The sequence below is a fragment of the Eurypyga helias genome, unplaced genomic scaffold (assembly GCF_000690775.1).
Source record: "Eurypyga helias isolate BGI_N326 unplaced genomic scaffold, ASM69077v1 scaffold10668, whole genome shotgun sequence".
Lineage (NCBI taxonomy): Eukaryota > Metazoa > Chordata > Aves > Eurypygiformes > Eurypygidae > Eurypyga > Eurypyga helias.
Window position 1 is genome coordinate 16,867 of NW_010268911.1, and position 21,814 is coordinate 38,680.

Consider the following 21,814-nt stretch of genomic DNA (forward strand, 5'->3'; position numbering starts at 1 on the left):
CTTATTATGTTCTTTCAGGCAGGAAGGAAATGTGTCATAATCACGTGTTGACTCAAAGCTTTCAGCATGTTCATTATTTGTTTGTACCGACTGCATCTATTGCGAACATGGATTCATTGTTTGTCAGTATATGACAACTATATTCACAAAAGCAGGAAAATCTTACCAGTGGCATATTATGTTTTCTATTCTCATCTATAACAGGTAGATAATTCACCATAGTTATTTTGCCATGAATTATATAGTTAGCATAAATTCAAAGATGTTACCAAATTTTCTATTTAGAAAGGAAGAAAAAAATATGTTACAAGGCCTAAGCATAAACTTCATAAAAATTGTTTCAAATTATCTTCTTAGCTTGCTTTCTGAAGTTAGTTGATTTAACAGTTCTCTTTCTCCACCTGGCATAGAAAACCACACACATTTGAGCATCTGGGTGAAGGAGAACAGCTGAGGGGGTGATATCTATCTTAGTTTTCCAGTGTTACCTACTTGCAGAAATAAAATTCTTCACAGTTACTGAAATTCCAAAGCACATTGGTCATAACAACAGTAATCTTTGGTATCAAAATGTAAATCCAGGTTAATTTAAATGGTTCTGCAGAATAACTATTATCTAATGTTATCTCCTAGCTTTGAATGTAACACCAAGTTTTATGGTTATTATTAAAATTTAGACATTTACTACTGTCATTGCTATACCATATATTTCAAAATTATCACATTCTTCTCCAGATTTATTCCCATATAAGTTCTGAGGTGTATATTTATTTCATTATAACCTAACATTTAGTATTTTTAACATCAGGATAACAACAGGAATATATCACATAAGGACTCATGGGAACCTTGCTTTATTTGAGTACTATGTTAACCGTAATGAAATTCTTCACCTTCCATAAATGTTTAAAGGAGCATCCCTGCCAAGAAGTGGGATTTATGAAAACCCACGACTGTCCCAAATTCTCCTACAGATGTAATTCAAAACAAGAACATAGTCTTTAAAAGGTTGAAAATTGCAGAACATACCTTTTAAGCAGGAGCCTGGAGCTCTTTTCCTGTGTCACAGAGAGCTTGACAATAGATTGTGAACACATACAAGTGACATTTTATCATGCAAGAGGCACAGGGATCAGATGAATTTTGTCTTCAGTACAAAGTCCCCACTGCACAGGCAGGGCTTAACACCTCCCCAAAACATAAGGTGATGCAGAGTCATGCATTACACAAGATTCTAGTAGGTACATGAAAGGTTCTGCAGTGCTGCGTGTGTAGACACCAGCTTTGTGGTACTTGTGCAGGTTTGCTAGTGAACATCAGCCAACTGAACACAAGGTCTTGCAACCTGGAGGCCTGGACCCAGCCCCCATAGCTCTTTGCTACAATTAAATACCCAAGCCTCATTCCACAGGTAATGTTACTATTTAGTGGCATTTAAGAATGGCATTCACACAAGCCAACATATCAAACAGGAATTACCAAGCTCATTGTTGTCAATATAAATTGAGGAATTAAAAATAATTACTTTTTATATAAATGCCTTAGGTCTCTTCCTCTCCTTTAAGAATACAGGCATTCTCCTCTGGCCAGTGCCCATCTTCTGAAGCTGGCATCAACATCACCTCCTTATCTTTCAGCGAAACACACTCACAGCAGTGGATACTGCCCTCTTACCCAGCATTTCACTTGTTAAGTGCACTAAACCTGAGTTCTCTCCTTGCCTCAGCTACTCCAGGTTATCTCCCAGATAAGACCCACTACCCACCAGGATGGAAGAACTGTTGGGATGAGTCCCTTCAGCAATTCCTCCCGAAGTTCTTTCACTGTGTGCATTAAAAATAGTTAAAGAATATATTGGACCCAAAGATACGTACAGGCAAGACATATAATCTTGTGTTTAAGGGCACTGAGCTCTCAGAGACAAGACCTGAGCAGGTTAAATATTAGTATTACTTTTTCTAATATGGGATTCCATACTGTCTAGTTTTTGAAGTTGTGAGCTTTCACAGTTGTGAAAACAAGCTTGGAAATATAATGCAAACACAGTCAGAGGTACACTGTTTGACAAAGCACAGGCAAAGCAGTCCCAAACATCAGCAACAGTACATGAAAAGGGCCTCAACTTCCACATCTGCACGGGAAGATAGACATTGTTACATGCTCCTCTGGGAGAAGATAAGTGCTGCTCCTAGTACTCCTATCTAGGCTGCATTTGCTGATAAAGCCATACAATATTTTAATTTGTACCTGCTCATCTAAGCCCTTTCAGTCCAGCCGGACTCTTCCCATGCAACTGGAACTGATGCATTGTGGCATAAAAAAGATTTAAAAAAAGATTTAAGAAAGAACCCAAGAAGAGAACATGCCATGGGTACCCTGCCTGTAACTGGCAAGTGTCATTAGAATCTGGGGTCCTTACTATTTCCAGGGCAGGAGGAGACTGCTTTAAAGCAAAGAGTCCAGGATATTAACTCTCTTCATATTTTCTATGTTCCCTATGGTGTTGATGAGCCATTTCAGGGATCTCAAGATCAACTTTCCATGACTAGTCATCCTTGCTTTGTTACTGGTTGTATTATCAACACAGGGGCTGTTGGCCCTGCCATATATTTAATTCGATCACAACACATTTATGGGACCTTTGTCAAATTAACTCTCTTTGATAAGCTTTCTTCATCCTATTTCAGCAGCTCCCCTTAAATAAGCCCTGTCTTTTAATTAATAAGTACTTTATTGTGCAGGCAATATGTCTCATTTATCAATCAAGCATTGCTCTCTATCCTAAGAGCATCCACTTATTTTTAGACTAATCTGCTTTTTCATACATGTCAAACCTTGTGATAATTATAATAATGAATTATTCAGACTTCAACAGTTTCGTCCTGATGTCACCTTGAATTTTGCTGCTGAAACCTTTTGTTACTATATTTTAAGTTCTCCTCTTTATATACAATGGCATCTTGATTTTCTAAGGTCAAATAAAACTAAAAGGTTTACTTCCAAATTAATGCTGTGGGTAAATGTTCGTACAGAGAAATTTCCTACATTGTTGAGAGAAAACCAAACAACCCACACCAAAACTGGAGACTTCCCAAAACTGATACTCCTAACAGCTAGAAATTGGTAAAGCTGTATAGAAAAGCATCCACTACAGCTATATAAGAAAGCTACATATACAAAGTTCTGCATTTATAAAACCAAATTAAAACAAACAAAAGAGCTGACCAATTATCTGAATGGATTAGAACCTTTTTCCCCCCTCAAATCCAGTTAAATAATTATGTACTTTTCCTTTTTCATCATGCATATTATTAAAAATACATAGGAACTCTCTCCTTTAAAAAAAAAATAAAATCTTTCTCCTGCCTTTTTTTTTAGTGAGAGTATAAATTTCATAATGCGTGTCTCAGGAGACACAAGGGAGAGGCCTGGCCTAATTCCAAGGATTTCAGATTTTTAATTTGATAAATGAATACCATTTACCCACCTGAAAACAAAACATGAGGAACAGTACTATGTACTTGAGACACCTGTATGGATGTCAAAGCACTTTGATTATGTCTCATATGAATCAGATTGCTATATCATATATTTTGAAAATCTTTTGTTATGTTTGTCTAAGTTCAGGACTAGAGGTCATTTTAATAATGGCTGATAGCAACTCTGTAGGTCACCTTGAGAGAACTACCACAACTTTTTTCCTCCAGTATGCCACTTGGAAAATGGGGTCAGTGATACAGATTCTTTCATGTGAGAATAAAGGAGAGTTACAGCTTTGTTTAATGCACCTTGGAGATTAAGCTAAAGTACAGTGAGATGTTACCAGACTTTGACAGTTATCTGCCCTTCTGCCTTTCTGCACTAGAACTATCAAGGAACACTAAAAATCTTAGACATACCATTTGAAGGTAAAACCGAGACAGTCACCTTTGTGAAACAACAGAGTTAAATTAAAAAATTGGGCAGGGTAAACACTAAATATATTAATTGTATATTTTCATTTCAGAAAAGAATTAAAAATAAAAAATAAGAAAAATTATTTATTTTAAGAAAAGTAAATAAGCTTTATTTGGATTTTTTTAAATGATCAAATTATGTACACTGTACAACATGCACCATTTCCATTTACTTGATCACTATGTTGCACAGGAAAAGAAAATGGGATTTGTTAATAGATGTAGATGGACGAGAGTTATAGTAAAGTGTAATATATACATGTAAAGTAAATCATCTGGGAGTCTTACGTAAAAATTTCTCAGTTCAGAATTTCCACAGATACATGGGAAATCACAGGTCTGAAGAAATATGAACAGATTTTTGTACTAGAAGACAGTTTTTCTTTCATTCACATTCAATATATAATATGAAATAAGTATTGGACAATCATGTGGAGAGAAGGACTGATGTTCTTCCCAATTCCAAGTCTGCTTAGCTTTAGGAAAAAACTTATTTCAAGAACAGATGATACTAAAAGATACTCCAGTAAGGGAAATTTACTAACAAGATATAAATGAAAGTAAAACTTCTATAATAAGCATACTTAAGCAACATATCCCTTCCACAAAAAAGTGGACATTGCAGAGAAATAATGAAAAGTGGAATAATTTACACCTACCCTGGACAGGCTAGCAGAACAGTGATAACTGGAAGCAGATAATGTGTGGTCACTTTCGCAGACTGAAAAGCCCAAATAGTGACTCTAACACAGAGGGTTTGAAATAATTACAATGATCATTTGAGAAGAAACACATTTGTCAGTATTACAAATAGTATAATTCTTAATTCAAGTTAATGACTTAGGGTAAATCCTGGGGAAGAAGCAAATCCTTCAAGAGAGACCTCAAAAGCTATCAAAGAGCTTAGTGACAAAATCCTCTGCCCCAGTTGGTCAGACTGCCTGGGCAGCTTGTCTATCACAGATAATACACCTTGTAAAAGACTTACAAGTGGTGACTTCCCATATAGATTTTTGGTTATTTTCTTCTAGAGGATTTCAGGGGTCTACTTTGAGATTGCAATGACATTGGATCTTCTGCTCTCAGCCTATATATCATTCAAATATCTCAGTGTCTCATCTGTTCTAGTGTTTGGCCACTTGTGGATTCTGATGGACCCAAAGCCGTATTTTCACAGGAGAAATTCCTTTTTTGCAGTTCATGGTTCATGATCTGATGTTACTGTGGAAAAAATTACTTCCATTTTGTTTAGTGATAAACACTACATGACTGAATCATGGTATTAGTCTACTTTGCAACAATTAGACAGTTATAGGCCTACAGGTTGCTGCCTTTGGCATCCTTTACAAAACAATAACAATCACCTGTTGGCTTCATTGTATAACTTCGTCTTTCATACAATAGTCATCATAATCAAGCAGTCAAATTTTTTCCATATCAGACTACCACCTATCTCATACTATATATGTCATTATTATGATTTCTACACATTAAGCATTGGATGTTCATTATGAAATTTAGAACCGATATATATGTACATATATATATTTATAGTGACATAAATTGTAGAACGTTTTGCATTCTTTACTTCAAATACTATTATTTTTGTAACAGTATGCTTTTCAATTATTTTTCTCTTATCATTTATCTGCCCACTTTTCTTTAAACATTTAATTTACACAGTTCCAAGCTGTCAAGAAGTGTTTTTACCTTTCTTATTTTCTCTTTATTTGCCTACGAACATTATAAATTACTGTTTGTTATATGCAGCATGACATTTCTTCTTTCTCCAGCAAACTCATAATATTTTATTCAATTTTTTTGTTAGTATTACTCACTGAACTTACTCTTTTTGAACCTTATTATTTTCTTTTGTTCTTCTTTTACAAGATTTTAAATCATTCTTCAAAGCATTTCTTTCAGTTGATTTGTCAGCATTCAGGTACACATATACCATGCCTTTCTTACATTTTCTCCCTTAAAGATTTCCAATTACTTACAAATTTTACATTTTTCTTTCAAATATATTCTTTCAAAATGTATTCTATTATATTTACATTTTTCTTTAATTTTCATCTGTAATGACTGTATCAAATGTATGAAAACATATCAAAAAAATAGGTATTTCCATATTAAGACCTTTATTAATATTTATGTAAAATTTTGGAAGATAATCTAAAATATACTAATTGCTCCTGTCATGTGATGCTGCAAAGTACTATATTTCAACTCATTTAAATATGAATCTTCTATGCTATTTTTATCATTAACCTTTTCGTGCTATGTCATGTAATTCTGCATCACAGATACTTAGGAATTGGAACCAAATTACTGCAGATTTTTTGTGTGCCTTTTAGGATGGGGTTTCCTATGATCAAGACTATTTTGACACCCTAAAAGCATTTCTATTTTCCATAACTGAATAGCTCTGTAAGTAAAACTTAAGCCTAGATTTTCAATGCCCACTCAGTGATTTTTTTCTACTGTAGGTGTTCCACTTTGCCAGGAATAGCTAGAGATCTGTTGAGGTATAATGCAAGAGCGTTCACAACACCTATTATCATCCAGTGGCAAGGAAGCATAATTGCAGTCTGTTCTGGTTAATACTTCAGTTTATGTAAGGGAAGGATAGAGGGCTACACTGTGGAGTATAAAGAGAGAGTGGCAACAGCTCTTTCTTTCCCCAAAGACGAACAAACTTCTGTACAGCTTTTGAAATAAAGTGTTTCAGGGCCCAGTTCTTGGGATGGGTTCAAGACTGTGAACCTGATGTGAAGCGAGATGTGCCTTGAAGCCTAAAGGTAAGATAAGAATATCTTAAAGGGTGCAGATTTAAGGTACAAGTGACTCATTTTACTTACCTGTTAGCATAGACACCTTTTTTAGACTGTCGGCTGATACAGATATGCTTCACTATCTTTCACCCTGTGTGTCCTGGGGTCACATGTTGAGATATAAAGAAATCAGTTACCAGGTCTCTTGAGTCCCAGATCCCCCACATGATCACAAGACATTTCTTCTCAGCACATTAGTTCAGTCAGGGCACTGACAACAATATAATGTAACAAAAAGGAATTTCAGGTTCATGCCCTTTTCCAGACATGATGTTTATTGGATACCTACTGTCTATGCAATGTATGTTTATGTACATGCTTACTTTTCATCTCTTCCAGAAATCCCTAACAAAATAAACCGTGGTGAAGCCAAACATCTTGCAGACACCTCAGGGTCAGACAAAACAGAAAGAACAACAAAGAGGTCCAGAGTATCAACCATAAGGCGGATATTTGACATGGCAAAACACCGAACAAAGAGGTCATCCTTTTTCTCAACTGGTGTGAAAGTTTGCCCACAAGAATCAGTGAAGCAGATTTTAGCCAGCCACCAAGCTTACTACAGATTAAGAGGTAAGTTGATGATTGTAGCATGTACTTCCTCCTTGAAAGTATTTCTTTTAATTGAGGAGGCATAATAACTTTCCAGAATCTTCTTCTGTAGCTCTAGACAGTGTATGTGCTATTTGCTTCATTTTTTACATAAATAATCAAATGTAACATGTACATCAACGTGGTTCAAGACAGAGTTACCAGAACAGAATAAAACAATGCACTTAAAGGACTAATGAACTCAGTGTGATCACATAATATTCTAGTATGGCAGAATCTGAAGACCTAATCATGCTAGCACTACTGTGGAAAGAGGTACCACCTTACTGAAAAGTGCAGCAGGTACCATTGTTTCTGCTCATAATTAACCCCACCAGCTCAAGACAAGTAATGAAACTATTCATCAGTCATTGCACAAATATGCGAGTGTATCTGTAGTTATATTAAGCCTGTGGCAGTGTTGGTATGCTACAAACACCAAGATAATTGTCAGCAGTTCATGGAAAGGCCTTAGTCTTATATTTTAAAAGCCTATAAAGTTTTTTCTTCATCTACCAATTGATCCGCTCCTTCCCCAGCCCTTTCATTACCTCCCTTGAATGTAGATAGCTTATAGAGTCACCAGTCTGATTTTGGGTCCCTAGAGAGCATGGTGTAAACAGCTGTCTGGTTTTTATGTCTCCTCTCTTCCTTCCTCTACTTCTCCCAGTCTTTCATTATGTGGCTGTTCCAATCTGTAATAGAAAAATGCATATTTTTATACTGCAGCTAGACAGTCCTTTGTGAAAACCTCAAAAATCTTTCCTTCAGGGAAAGATCAGAACCCAAGACTTCTGCCCTTCCAGCTGAGCATGTTAATTTACCTGATGAAAGTGATAAAAAAAAAGGTGGATGTGAAAATGTGGTGATGCAAGCATTATCCTTGAAGCTGTAACCACAATACAAGCCTTCACGAAAAGATAATGCAGTAGCTACGCTGGAGTCTTACAGCCTGTGCCTATCTGTGATACACTCTTATATTCATTTTGGTTTGTAGACATACCTTTAGGTCCGTTCTTTTCCCTATCTAAAGGCTAAGAGAACACTTCCACCCCTCCAAGTCACATGACACATTTAGAACTGTAAGAGCACTGTGGATCATAGCTATCCTCTGTAGAATTTTACTTCTTCCTAGAAAAAATTACATTTTTTCTAAAACATATATATAACACTATATATCGTATGCTTTCAGGAATGAGCACACAACACAAAGCAGCACAGTTATAGGGGCTCAGACAGTTGCTATCGGATGACTTGACCCTACTGTGACCTTATACCAACACACCATACTTACATCACCAAACTGGGAGCATGCATGGAATCGGCTACAACGCCTCTTCAGCTGGCCAAGTGTCATGTTTATCTAAACCCTGGTGACTAGATTACTTTTCATCCAATAGCATATCTTTATTCAGCAGTTACTGCTCACACAGATACCAGAGAGTTTTAAGTAAGAAAAAGATGATAGAACATAGCCTTAACTGCTAGCTCATAATGAATAAATATCTTCAAAAGACAGCCTGTTCATTCTTAATAATCTGACCTCATCTGCTCCACATGCAGCTGCTCTACTGAGAGGGCAGGTCATTCCTGAGGTATTATTGAGGTGCCCTAACACAGCTAGGTGAGTACATCCCTACAGCAAATTTAGAGAATACCTAAAGAAACATTGCACTGATTTCAGAGACACCAGTATGTTAGATAATGCAGATAATTATCTCACTCTAAGTCAAAGAAGGTATCAAGTACCGAAAATAAATGTCCTACCACACAGTAATGAACTTTGCAGATGAAAGTGCTAAAGGCAACAGAATTTAAATTGCTGACAAGTTTTTGTTAAAATGGTTTTTTGAATATGTTTGAAACCCTCTTCTCTAAAAACATTTATCTTTAAACAACACTTCGAAGAAGTGTGTTCCTTCATCTTGAGTGAGTGCACGTTATTTTTCACAAAGCAAAGACTTCACCTGGCTTTGTGGACTCTAACACCACCAGAGGAGTCAGCAAGTAGTGGCAGAGGCAGTCACCCATGAATGGGAAAGTATCGTGACAGCTGACAGAAACTGGACTGTTTCTGTTCAAAACACATTGGTTCTAGCAGCTGCCAAGCTATGTTGGATATCCTACAGAACCGAGTCTGCAGACCCTGCAGAGGACAACCCGTGTAAGTGGATATTTCTGCACTTAAGCAGGAAAGTCCACACAGAGCAGCACTTCCTGGCTGGTTCTGTGCTAGCCTGAGGATCCCTTTGGACCAGTCAGTGATTTTGAACATGACTCAGATACAGCCAGGATTCATTCTATGTTTGGTTTGAGGCTGTGCGAGTTCAGTGAAACCCAAATATCTTGGGTGTGGGGATGGGCTGGTATCTGAACCGAAATCCAAAGAGCTATTAGGATGAGTCAGGTAGGCAGTAACTATCTGGAGGAGGGAAGAGTTTATCTTCCAGAATCTTTTAGAAATGGTTTCAACTTACAAAAAGAGGAAACTTCAGCAAGTGCTAGTAGAAGTGGACACATAAGTGTAGCCCCACCTGGCCATCTGTGACTGAGAAACTCACTTTTGCAGACATATCTAAGACACATGTTATCACAATCAAGGGAAAGTAAACCCTATAAAGTATTTCTAAGCAGTCATTTTATAACTTCACTGCTGCTGCTTTCTCCCCTTCCTCGAGTACTCACGCATGTCATGATCCTCACTCAGTGCTAGACAGCAAGGTCTTTGCAGCAGGAACTTACCTTTTACAAGTTTTCTGTGAAATACCTCACAGAGGTGACTGCTAGAAAACAAAAAAGTGGACAAAGCCAAGCCCAAGTATGTATTCTAATGTATTTTGTAACATACTACAGCTGAACTTCACAGATTTCTTGTGTAAGGAGTGAGTCAAGAGAATATGTAAAATTATTAGTCTCCATTATTATGTGTTTAACAAACTCATGTAACTAAGTCAGTTTCCATCCAGTAAACAAAGCTCCCTTAGAGCTATTCCTGAATACTATATTTCTAAAGTGTCCCCCACTGTCTTATTCCCTTTAAGTTCATTTTCATTTCCCCACAAGGTGCCAAATGATATTGTTCTCTCTGCAGCCACAGTACCTGTTAATCTTGTCTGATGTAGCCTGGCATTTAACTGGGTGATCATCACCATGGAGGAGATACTCAACACTGAACAAATGATTGTGTACAGTTGTGTAGAGAGGAAGGAAATCATGTTCTTTCCAAAGGAATTTTACCTATACAAAGTCATTCAGTTTTTCCAAAGGTGTTTAAAGAAGCATTCAAGCTTGTGGAATGTTCTTAAGATTTTGAGAAGACTAATTACTTTGAAAATTTGGAATATAATAAAATCATTTTGGCCTGCTGCATTTGAAAAAAAAAGCCATTAAAATATTTTCTTCTATGTGAGGGGAATATCAAAATCTTTAATCTGTTCTGTTTGGCCTGTTCAATGCATAGTTAGCCATACTAACATACAAAACCTTCATATGCAGTTAAAATTATGATTATTCAGGTATGATGACTGCTAGATTATTTTTTCTCTGCCTCCCTGTTTGCTCACACTAGAACATTCAGTACGTATCCTTGTATGTTGAGGCGAAGGAAGCCTGCTTTGTGTTTGATTCTTACTCATTGATGTCAGGCGAAATTAATCTCTCTTTTAGAATAAGGAAATTGAGCAATCTTTAACTCAAAGACGGTTAAGTATGCCTTCAGCATGAAGGCAAATGACTGTCAACCCCAAAAATACTTAAAAAACCTACATATCTAAAAACACCTAGAAGCTGGATCTGTTTACTAAGTACAATAAAATGCGTAAATCCCAAATCACTTTTAAAAGTCTTTCAAGTTTACTTTGTGGTACAAAGCATCCATCCCCAGCCCCTTTCTTCTTGCTCAGTCTGTCAGGAAGCTGTGTGGGAAGCCTTCCGTATTTTTCTGGATCGTATTCCTGATACTTCTGAATATCAGAACTGGGTTACTGCCTGCCAGAGGGAAACCTTCTGCATATTCGACATTGGCAAAAACTTCAGCAATTCCCAAGAGCACCTGGAAATAATCCAACGGGTAAGAATTACTGACATTTGCTTAGAAACTGGGGGAGACTTCCAAGTCCCTCCCCTTCTGCTTATATCAGGGCAAAATATTGCTCAGGAAGAGGAGGGGGCATGTGTTAGAAGGAAAACATAAAAGTACAGTAAATGAAAGAGCTAACAGGCTTCTGCTCAATGGTTGGATACACCCACTAGTAAAATGCTGTTTTTCTTAATCTTTCCGCAGCGAGTAAAACATAGAACCTTCCAGGAAAGGTAAGTAGCACAAGTAGAACCTTGCCACTTGATGTTACCACCTTTTTTGAAACAAGATATGTGTAGATGTGCGTGGATGTGAACCGATATACAGATAGCACTGTGGTGTATTTGGTGTGTGCTGTAAGAGATGTGTATACTGTGTGTATCATAGCAAACAGTAACTAAATCACAAATAACGATGGTGGCCAAATGTCTGGGTTGCCTGTTCACTTTGAAACACCACAGAATGTCTTCTTAGGCTAGAGGGAGCATGAGACCCTGACAGAGCCATGGGTTTGCATTAGGTCAGTGTTGATTGGGAGCATGACAAACAATTAGCCACAATTGCTATAATTCTCAAAGCAAAAGTGGGGGAGCTTAACGAACATTTACCTGGGAGGCTCCATTAAGCACAAATATGAAAATTCCATGCCTTCACGTTAGCTTTCCCCTGTATTTTTACATGTCATGACAGTGTTAACTGATGTGATGCTTTATTTGGTAACCTCTTGGGGTAAAAATAGTATGCTCTTGGCAATGGTCAGAATTCTGAGAATGGCAGGATTAAAGTTACTACACTGATCTCTGTGCATACAAATTCTATAGTACAGCCAGACAAATCATTGTCCACAGTTTCTCTGTTTAATGTATTATTTTTTCCTTTAAATTTTCCTAAATTTTGAGGTGTAGCAAATATACTTTTCCATTCATAAGTTATACTGTCTCATGATGACAGAGGTCTTATGTATCTTTATTTATTATGACATGGGAGCTTTGAGTGTTCTTCTTTCTCGGTAATGTATTTTTAATAATACTGGGCCTAATTAAACTCCCCTGGAAGTCCAAAGGGAGTTTTTTTAACTCAGCCTAGTGCAAACAGGAGCAGCAAAGCAATAAGTGAAGTGACTGATCTCAGAGTTCCTATGCTCCTCATGAACAGTACAATTTTCCCTAGACACAATTCAGAAGGTGAATAAATTCTATGAAATTACTCATATTTTAGCTGAAAATACAGCCATGGTTATGCATTGCTGGACTTCATCTTTACAAAACATTTCCCAAACCACACAGTAGTATCTTCTGTACATGCCAGATCATTCTCCAGTTAAAGCCGCAACACATACTTAGTTAGCATTCTGAAAACATTACAAATAATACCTTAGTTCTCACCACACGAGATGTCAAGAGGATGATAAAGGAGTTGTTAATGTTCTTTATGTTATTAAACATCTAGTCTGGTTCTCTATACAAGTGCAGCCCAGCCATCTTTTTTGTCAACACTACAAGCTTCAGGTTGCTTCATATTGTGGTTAACACCACACCTCCCATTTGCAGCAGTTCTTTCACTCGTATCAGTTTTCACCAACATTCCACCTGTGTGCACCGCCTTTATGAAAACTACTTCTATAGAAGTGTTTTGAATTCTATCCTCATTTATTTCTATGATTGGGCTTTTTATTCTATGCTGTGTTTTTTTTCCACAATCAGAGCCCAAAACAACTAAAATTCTCACATACACACACACAATTTCAGGAAAAAAAAATTCAAAATGTCACATAGAAAATTCTAATCTAAGAGTCTAAATGTTTCCAAAGCCACAAATCATTAAAAAATTAGTTTTAGAGCAGAAATTATTCTACAGCTCTAACTGCAGGAATCTAACACATTTATTATAAAACGTACTTACATATAAAAAACACTTCTGCTTTTCAGGCAAGCTAGCAGTCGCAGTTACAAAATTTATTCATCAACACATGGCTGTAAAACTTAAAACAGAAAATAATATCAACAGGAATATGTCAAATAATGTGATAGAAGGCAGACAATCTGTACATCACACCCAACATACTCTTGAGTTTTCAGCTGTCTGCCATAGACACAACAGTAGGCATTAACCCATTAATTACTACATCACGATCCAAACATAAACATTCCTACAATTCATAATAGTCTTGATCCAGGAGTCTATTTGAAACTAGTTGGAAGCATCTTATGATATTATAATGCAGGCTAACAACTGAAAAATAAGTCCACCCATCCTGTCCTCACACCAAACCGTATGAAACACTCTTGGAACCATGAAATGTCCATTGGGTCTAAAATTAGAAGACGTCCAAAGCCCTCACTGAACTATCTTGATAGAATAAGATATGACAAAAGAGACATTAGTTGGTTCAGATAATGTACAAGAAGTCTCACGTCCATTTTAGTCAGTGGTCAACATAGACTTCAAAGAGAGAAAAAGCAGACCCTGCGCACTGATTTATGCTCTGTGACCCCATCGTTCTGATTGCTTGGAGAAATTCAATCATGAAACCTCATGAACAGACTCCTAACAGGATTAGTAGTCCTTGGAGGAATATGTCAAATCAGTATTTTGTTCATTGTAAGAGCAAATACCATATTGAAGGAAAGGAAATATATAAACTGTTGGATATAAAATATGATCTACTGTTCCATTGCCTGTTTAACCAGCTTATCAAATATTCCATTAGAAATAATTCAATATAGGGGTCACGTCTACATTTTTTTTACACCATTGCCAGTACAGCATGCTGATCATTAAATCATCCATTTCTATTTGATTGATAGGAAAGATGAAATATCCACTGAGAAAACAGGTGGCAAAAAGCTGGAAGATATTCCTTCCATTTCTACAGGTAAAATTAAGTTTTTTGCTGTGCGCCTGCCCATTAAATAGAATTGCTGAAACCAGTGATTAATAGATCTTAGAAGGATGTAATTTAATGAATGCAGTAGAAGCATGACAAGTTCAATGAAGTACAATGAAAATGCTTTAGCAAAATACCCTATAAGAAGCAATTTTTTTAAATTTCTTTACAACATGTCTGCTACTCAGATGTAGCATTCCAGGTTTGTTTCACAGTCTTTAAATGCTTACATTTTCCTAGTGTCACCTGTAAAGATTAGAGCTAATTTTGCTTCAGTTATGAAATAACATATAGAGCGTCAGCTGCTGCACTTCGTTAGCCAAAATAAGCACGTGGATGAAAATAAATTACTTTCACCAAGAAGTCACAGCAATGCCAAGACATTAATTTCAACAGATTATTCCAATTAGACCTACTAACACTGTTGTGTACTGCAGTTCTTCAAAACAATGTTAGAAATTTATGCAGTGATAAAAACTTTAAATACTAGCACTTTGGTTCACAGAACAAACATTCTGCACACATACTTTTATGAGTACCAAATATGACAAAATCTTATCAATAGTGACTTCCAGCATGGGAATTTCGCTTCTAGCTGGAAAACTCTGTCAAAGTCTCTTACTTTTTTAAACTGAGCCTTAAAGGAAGGTAGCTGTCATAAGGATCTCAAGTGCCAAAATCAAGGATAAATACTTGGCAATATATAATGCAGTATGATAGGAAATGATAACATATTATTATTTCAAATATTATTCCTAAATTATTAATAATACTATTTTTCTATTATTATTCTTTCATTATGTGATGCATAGTCAGTGCCATTTTTGCCTCTGGTCACACACATGCACCACTACTGATGTTTTGACTTGGAAAGAAAGGCCATCTATTCCCTAAAAAGCAGCAGCTTTACCTATGCCATAAGTCACGGCCACCACTTTTCACTAGCATAGGCTTGTGCTCAAACACACTCTCCATAAGGAAAGTTTCTCCAGTGAGCTGACATCTTACCAACAGAGAAAAAGGCAGTTTTTTAATGTACAAAGCTGGTTTTGCCTGATTTTACTTTAAACTCTCCCAGGCTCCCCCGGCACATCGCTCTCTCCATATGCACCACTACCCAACGGCACACTGCTCAATGAGATTGTTAACGACACAAAGACTCCTGTGAAGGTAAGGACAGCCTGCTTCCCTATCCCACTTTTTCACTCACCCCTTCTTTCTGAGGTCAGCTAGCAGAGAAGAGGGGGAAGCATTATAAACAATTAGTTCTTAAAAACAAGGAGTGTTCCCCGCTGTTACTGCTAGTAGAACTGAAGGGTTTTCTTAACATCTGTTCTGTGCTGGAGTAGTGCATGATATTTCTTGCATATGCAGTAGAAAGTAACATGGCCACCAGCTTTTAGGCAGAGCTTTCATTTTTTTTTAATGAGGGGCCCACTGCCTATTTTGCACTGTTTTGTAACCTTGTTCTTCATTAAACAACATAAAACACATACCTTCTGAACGTTCCACAACACAGCGGATAGGACTAGACCTACTTGCCTTTTCCTTACCAGAGCGCCATCTATCCAAGCAGGGGATCTTTGCTGATGCCTTCTGCAGAGCAGCCACGCAGTATAGCACCAGGGGCTACCCCCTCCTCTGTAGGTGTATAGGGCTACCTCAAACCACAGGTTAGGTCTGAGATAGTGGTGGGTGTGATGGGAGGGGCTTTTATTTACCCTGCCCTGGTTGCCACGCCTGAGGGTGGCAGGGAGGCAGCCCCCAACTCAGTGCAGCTGTGTGGCCTCAGGGAACCATGAGAGGTGGGAGCTGGGTGCTTGCATTTACCCTCTGCTTTGCTCTGAGGTTTTTTTCAATTTCTAAAAAGTTTGCCCTTCTAGAGCAGCTCCTCAAAAAGCTACTCTGTGGGGGGTTTTGTTCTTTGTGTGTACTAGTTGCAGGAAGAGGCTCATGACACCTCCTCCCCACTTGGGTGAACTCAAGGTCTCAGTGCTGTCACCGCCAAGAATCTGAGGGCAGAAATGCTGGCTGAAGCCTTGCCCATCACACCCCATGCCAATTGCCACCGTTCTCCATCCTGCCTCTGCAAGTTTCTCAGCTCCAGCACAGGAATTGCTCCACAGTGATCCCGAATAAATGCTATTTTTACCATCTGAAATGATTACATCCTCAAGATCTAAGAAAGCAAAATAATCTTAATATTTCCAACTGTATCATAGATGTTGGAGCAAAAGGGCAGATAGAATATGAAGAAAAAATAATTTGAAAATCTCTTGTTTGTGATATTTTGAGATGTAGCACAAGATTGGCATTAACTAGTTTCTCCATGTTATAGGTCTCCTCATTTTTCCTCAGCCCCATCTTTTGTGACCAGCTTCCTGAAAGCTATATAGGAAGTGCATATACCTTAATCTTCTGTTTAAATGATAAAACATTACAGAATGCTCTTTCTCTGATTGGTGAGCCATATATGCAAGACAAAACATATATTCCTCTAAAACTGGGGCATCCTAAAGGATGACTTAGCAGAGCTATGCAGAATCAAGGGGTGCAGAAAGCATTCTCACCTGTTTCACTAATTATTATATTAATATCTTATTCTCTCTCTTATCCCCTTACACACTATAATTGCACATATTTCTTGTTCTGCTTCTTCTTGGAAGCTATCAAAACCTAGGTGTTGTGTATGGATCAGATGTCTCTAACAGCCTCATGCCAACCTACCTGGCAGCAGAAGTGGAAACCCCACTTCTCTGTGGGATTCAGGATGATGAGCTTGCTGCTCTTTTGGGCCAGCTCTTCTTGATCATTGTCTTGCTTTTGTTGTGTTTGTTTGTTTGTTTATCCAAGGCATAAAAAGCCTGGCTGAGGGCAGAATTGTCCTTGAGTAAATAAAAATATAAAGAATTGTTTAAAGAACAGAGAATGTTGTTTTGTGTAATAAGATACATTGGCAGTGGAACACAGGGATGGTATGTGTTCACTTCAGTAACAAGATTTGTGAAGGACTTAGAGATCGGCAGAAGGCAGGAGCTTCCTGGATGGCCTTTCTGCATCACTTCTTCTTGCACTGCAAGACTTAAAATTTGAAGCTCTGCTCTATTGTGAATAAGAGAGAACCTCCTGATCTTAAAATTAGCAAATATGTATTGTTATATGTAAGGTGAGTTAGTAATCTTTCTGAATGTGCCCATAGTGCCTTTCCTCCTTGTGGCCAGCACATTGTAGTCTACAAATGAATCAGCTTTTGGAGTTTAACATGATTAAAGGGAAAAAAAATGAGTAAGTGCACATCAAAACTGCAAATAGTGTTGGAAAACAACAAAGAAATAAGAGTACTTTTAATAGCAGTAAACTCAGCTGCACAGTAAAGGTGTAACACAGGTAGGGTTAATTCTGCTTTATTATCAAGAAAAAAATGATACAAACATCTGAATATGAAGCACTAACTGGGAGTCTGTCAGCCTCCTCTGGCTGACCATGGATATTCTGAGAGTAGGATACCAACCAGTTTTTAGCAGTTGCTTGTCACTCTCCTCGATGTCACACACTTTACTCCAAAGCAGCAAGTAAAGCTATATAGCTTTAATGATGATGGAAATAAGAAGACTTGGTAACAATCTCTGTGCTAGAAATATCTTGATTCTCTTCATCACCTTCCTTTATGCATACAACAGGCAACTCTCAAGTCACAGTAATAGCAACTTGTTTGCAAAAGCAGAATAATTAAACCAACAGATGTGGCTAGGAACCCTCACCTTTTGTAGGATATGGTTCAGAAAGTTTTTCTGGGGACAGGCTTAAAAGGCAACCCTTCTATGTATTAAATATTGAAAGAGAGGGAAAATCACTTGGGTTTATTTCTCTCATTTTTTTCTCTTCATTTCCAGGAGCTGGGAACAAATACAGTCCCAGAACTTCCTGTGGAGCAAATGGTAGAATTCAGTGTCACTCTCACTGATCAGGAGTATACAGCTGAACTTAACGATCCCAACTCCCCACAGTACCGACAGCTCGCTGCCAAATTCCAGCTACAGGTAAGGAGGCTGAGTGAATGCTAAAATGTTGGCTTTGTACCTTGGATGAGATGCATAATATGAAAGTACCTTCGCCATGAAACAGAACAAGAATCTACTGTCCTCAATTGAAATAGGTAAGTCCTGTTGTCTCAAGACCTTCAGTTTTCCTTCATGTGAAGCCAGGTTTTTCCCTCGTTGAGGCCATCTGTTCAGCCACCAAGCTAGCAAGCTGATGTCTTTTTCAGCAGTCCAGCCTCAGATCAGTTAATCAGTTGATTAACAGAGCGACTTCATTACTATCATTTAGGCTTAATCAGGAATTCATGGACAATACTTTGTCATAATTTAATTTCTACAATATACCTAATGAGAAATGTAATATAAATGTTAAAAGTAATTAGCTACTGTTGCCTGAACCCTTCTTCAAAGGGCTTCCAGTCATTTTGTTGTGCATTACTGCCATTTCTGTAAGAACTGGAACATCTGCGGTGTTTTCATATAATTAATAATATTACCTGAATGTTCAACAATCAATTTAATAGATAGCAGTTGACGAGTTGAGGATTCTAAAAGGTTTTCTTAGTAAAATTAACTAAAGCTGTCATCAGTTTCACAAGCATCCCTTCCTGCAAGCTATTTCACTATCCTGGTTCTATTTCCCATATGCATTAAAAAATGGTGAAGGATGTGCAGGCAGAGCTGATAAAAAGTGGCTTCTCTGGAGACTTCCAGTACTACCCTCAAACAGAACTGCCTGCAGGCTTTGTTTACTACACATATAATGATCTAATTCAGCAATCTGTCTTTAAAGTTATTCCATTAACTTGGTGGTGGTGGTGAAATGCAAAGGTTCTTGAGTGTTAAATTATTTTCCACTGTTATGAAATTTTATCTGTCACTTTAAAGTGTCCAAAGCTGTACTCTGGAAGCATGCACTGTTGAACAGAAAATTATTTGGAGTCCAGTAGTGTGAAATAAACCTGACATGCTTTCCTCCAAAGACAGGTCATGGAGGAGGCAGAGGGCAATCTTGATACAAGACAGTTTTACAAGTGCACTCAAAGGATAAGGTGAGGGGGAGATGAGGTTCAGAATTAAAACCTCATCCAGCTACATGAGCTCCTGTAAAAATTCCAGAGAACACTTTGCAAAGGCTGGGGCTGTGGAGTTCCAAGCTCAGGTTCTAATTCATTCCAGGGTAGGGCAAGAGAGAAGAAAGAGTTAAAGCAGACATTACAGTGCAAACGTTCAGAAGCACACCTGTATACCACAACAGACATTTAAAATCACATGAAAAACAGACTGCAGATTCAGATACTTACGCTACTTAGTGAATAAAGTTTCTTTTGGCAAAAGTAGCAAACTGTATGTGCATACACTTAAAAGAGAACAAACTTCATTATGACATAGAGAGAACCTAGAAAAGACTGAACAGACCTCATGCCAAGAGTCAGCTGGCAAAACGTGGCAAACATGGGATTCAGTTGCCTAAACATGGACAGCTGTTGCCATTTATGTGCCCCAGGTCATCCAACACATCTGCAAGGGTCTCTCAAATATGAGAGCTGCACTCTTCTGCTCAGTTGCTCGTTCAAAAGATGACCTTAAGGCATCTAAAATTATAGTGCTTGCCTAAATTTAGGAAAATTAATTGCATCCTAGTGATTTAGGTCCTTAATCTCCGTTACTGTCCATGAGCATTGGTCATATGAAAAACATTTCAAATATTCCCTAATTGCTACTTCTGTACAACTTCTACTAAGTCAGACCAAGCTCAAAATGAAGTATTTACCTTAGTTTCTTTCCTGTTGTTTTCTTGTGGGAGTTGGGCAAGGGTACTGTAGATGGTAGGCCATTTTCTGTGCTAGACTTCAGCTTCTCTTCTGATTGCTGCAATGAAAAAGGCACCTAGACTGATACAGCGTGCCTGATACCTGGTACTGTGATAACATAAGGATCTCCTGCTACTTCTTCACATAACCAACATTAGAGATACAAAAAAAGCTGTAGGTCTGACTGCTCATACCCTACCAGTTCTGACAAACTCTCACGTATCAATGAATGAGTTTTATATGTATGTTGGGTTCATACAGAATCATATAGCTGAGGAAGAGGAATATACTTATATTTAGTCCATATACTCCTTAGGTGACCTGATGAATTAAAAAGACCTGATTTCTCAAAAGGCTTTTTCAATTCTTTTCAAATGCTGAATTACCTCAACTCCACAGGCTTTGCTCACAGATGAAAGGCTTAGATGATATGTTCCCTGGTACTTAACATGGCCAGGAAGTGAATCAGAAAGCAACTGTGGAACTGTGTGCTTAAAAAATACCTCTTTCCTCTGACATAGATGTACATAAAATATTTCATTTGACTTGGCTGTATAAATGTTGCTACAATTGAAAAAGACCAATAGATAAATCAGCTGGATCACAAAACATTGTTAATTTTTAAGATGCCACTAAAAACACTTATTATTGTAAAGTCTGAAAAATGTATACAGAATTCATCTTTTGTGCTCCTGGTTTATTTTTCATATTGTGTCTTTTCTTCAAAACAACATAATTCAGTTGTTTACATTAGAATTAAAAAGATATGGAGTTATTCTATTTGTACAAGACAGTTAAAACTGTTTAATTTATAAATGACTTGTCAAATAATCTAAATCCATCTGCAACTGGCTAATATTTCTAAATAATTAACAATTTGCAGTTAAGGTGACTTGAATCACAAAATTATTCATGAACCAAGACTGCTGAAAATGAGAAAATAATTTGATTCACGTTGTTTGACTTGACTATTATGAACTAGATTATCACTGATTTACATAATTACATGACTAAAAAAAAAGCTGTATTTTGTACTTCATTTGGCCTATTAACAGGTAATACAGGAAGCATATACAAACCAAATATTGTGTTTAAGTTGAGCAATGATGATACCACAAAGAGGGAAATAAAATTGTTTTCTAAATGTCTATGTAGTCAACCTGTGCTTTTTAGTGGTAGTACTTACACTGAATTAATGATCTTATGTTTTTCTATAGATGCAAAAAATATTTGAGAAGCTTCCAGGATTTAAAGAAATCCGTGTATTAGGATTTAAGTAAGTAAGAAAATGGGACTCATTTTTCAACTGGCTACTAGAATTCTCCTCTTTGTTCTCTCCCTCCAACATCAAGAGACATATATAACAGTGGGGAGGGTATTGCTATAAATAGAAAATAGATATTTGGGTGCAACACAGACAATATTGAGAAGTGCAAACACATCCCAGGTGAGACGATGAGGTTTTGAATCATGAAGTAGAAGTACCTTTCATTCCCTGAGGGGTAAAGTAATCAACAAATCCTTTGAAACTGCTAGCACCATTGAATTGAAGACTTTCTTAAATGACAATGTAAAGAGGGTTAGAAGTATGATTATTTAGGTGCCGACTCTTTG

The 21,814-nt window shown here is 37.3% G+C and overlaps 1 protein-coding gene across 1 annotated transcript in view; it reads left to right on the top strand.

Moving 5' to 3' along the window:
* IMPG1 (interphotoreceptor matrix proteoglycan 1) overlaps positions 1 to 21,814 on the top strand; it is a 50,319-nt gene that overhangs the window by 5,210 nt on the left and 23,295 nt on the right. The window contains exons 2-8 of the mRNA XM_010157911.1: positions 7,130 to 7,363; positions 11,284 to 11,450; positions 11,664 to 11,692; positions 14,267 to 14,334; positions 15,425 to 15,516; positions 18,240 to 18,386; positions 21,418 to 21,476. Coding sequence (XP_010156213.1) covers positions 7,130 to 7,363; positions 11,284 to 11,450; positions 11,664 to 11,692; positions 14,267 to 14,334; positions 15,425 to 15,516; positions 18,240 to 18,386; positions 21,418 to 21,476 — 796 coding nt within the window. The remainder of the gene's footprint in view (positions 1 to 7,129; positions 7,364 to 11,283; positions 11,451 to 11,663; positions 11,693 to 14,266; positions 14,335 to 15,424; positions 15,517 to 18,239; positions 18,387 to 21,417; positions 21,477 to 21,814) is intronic.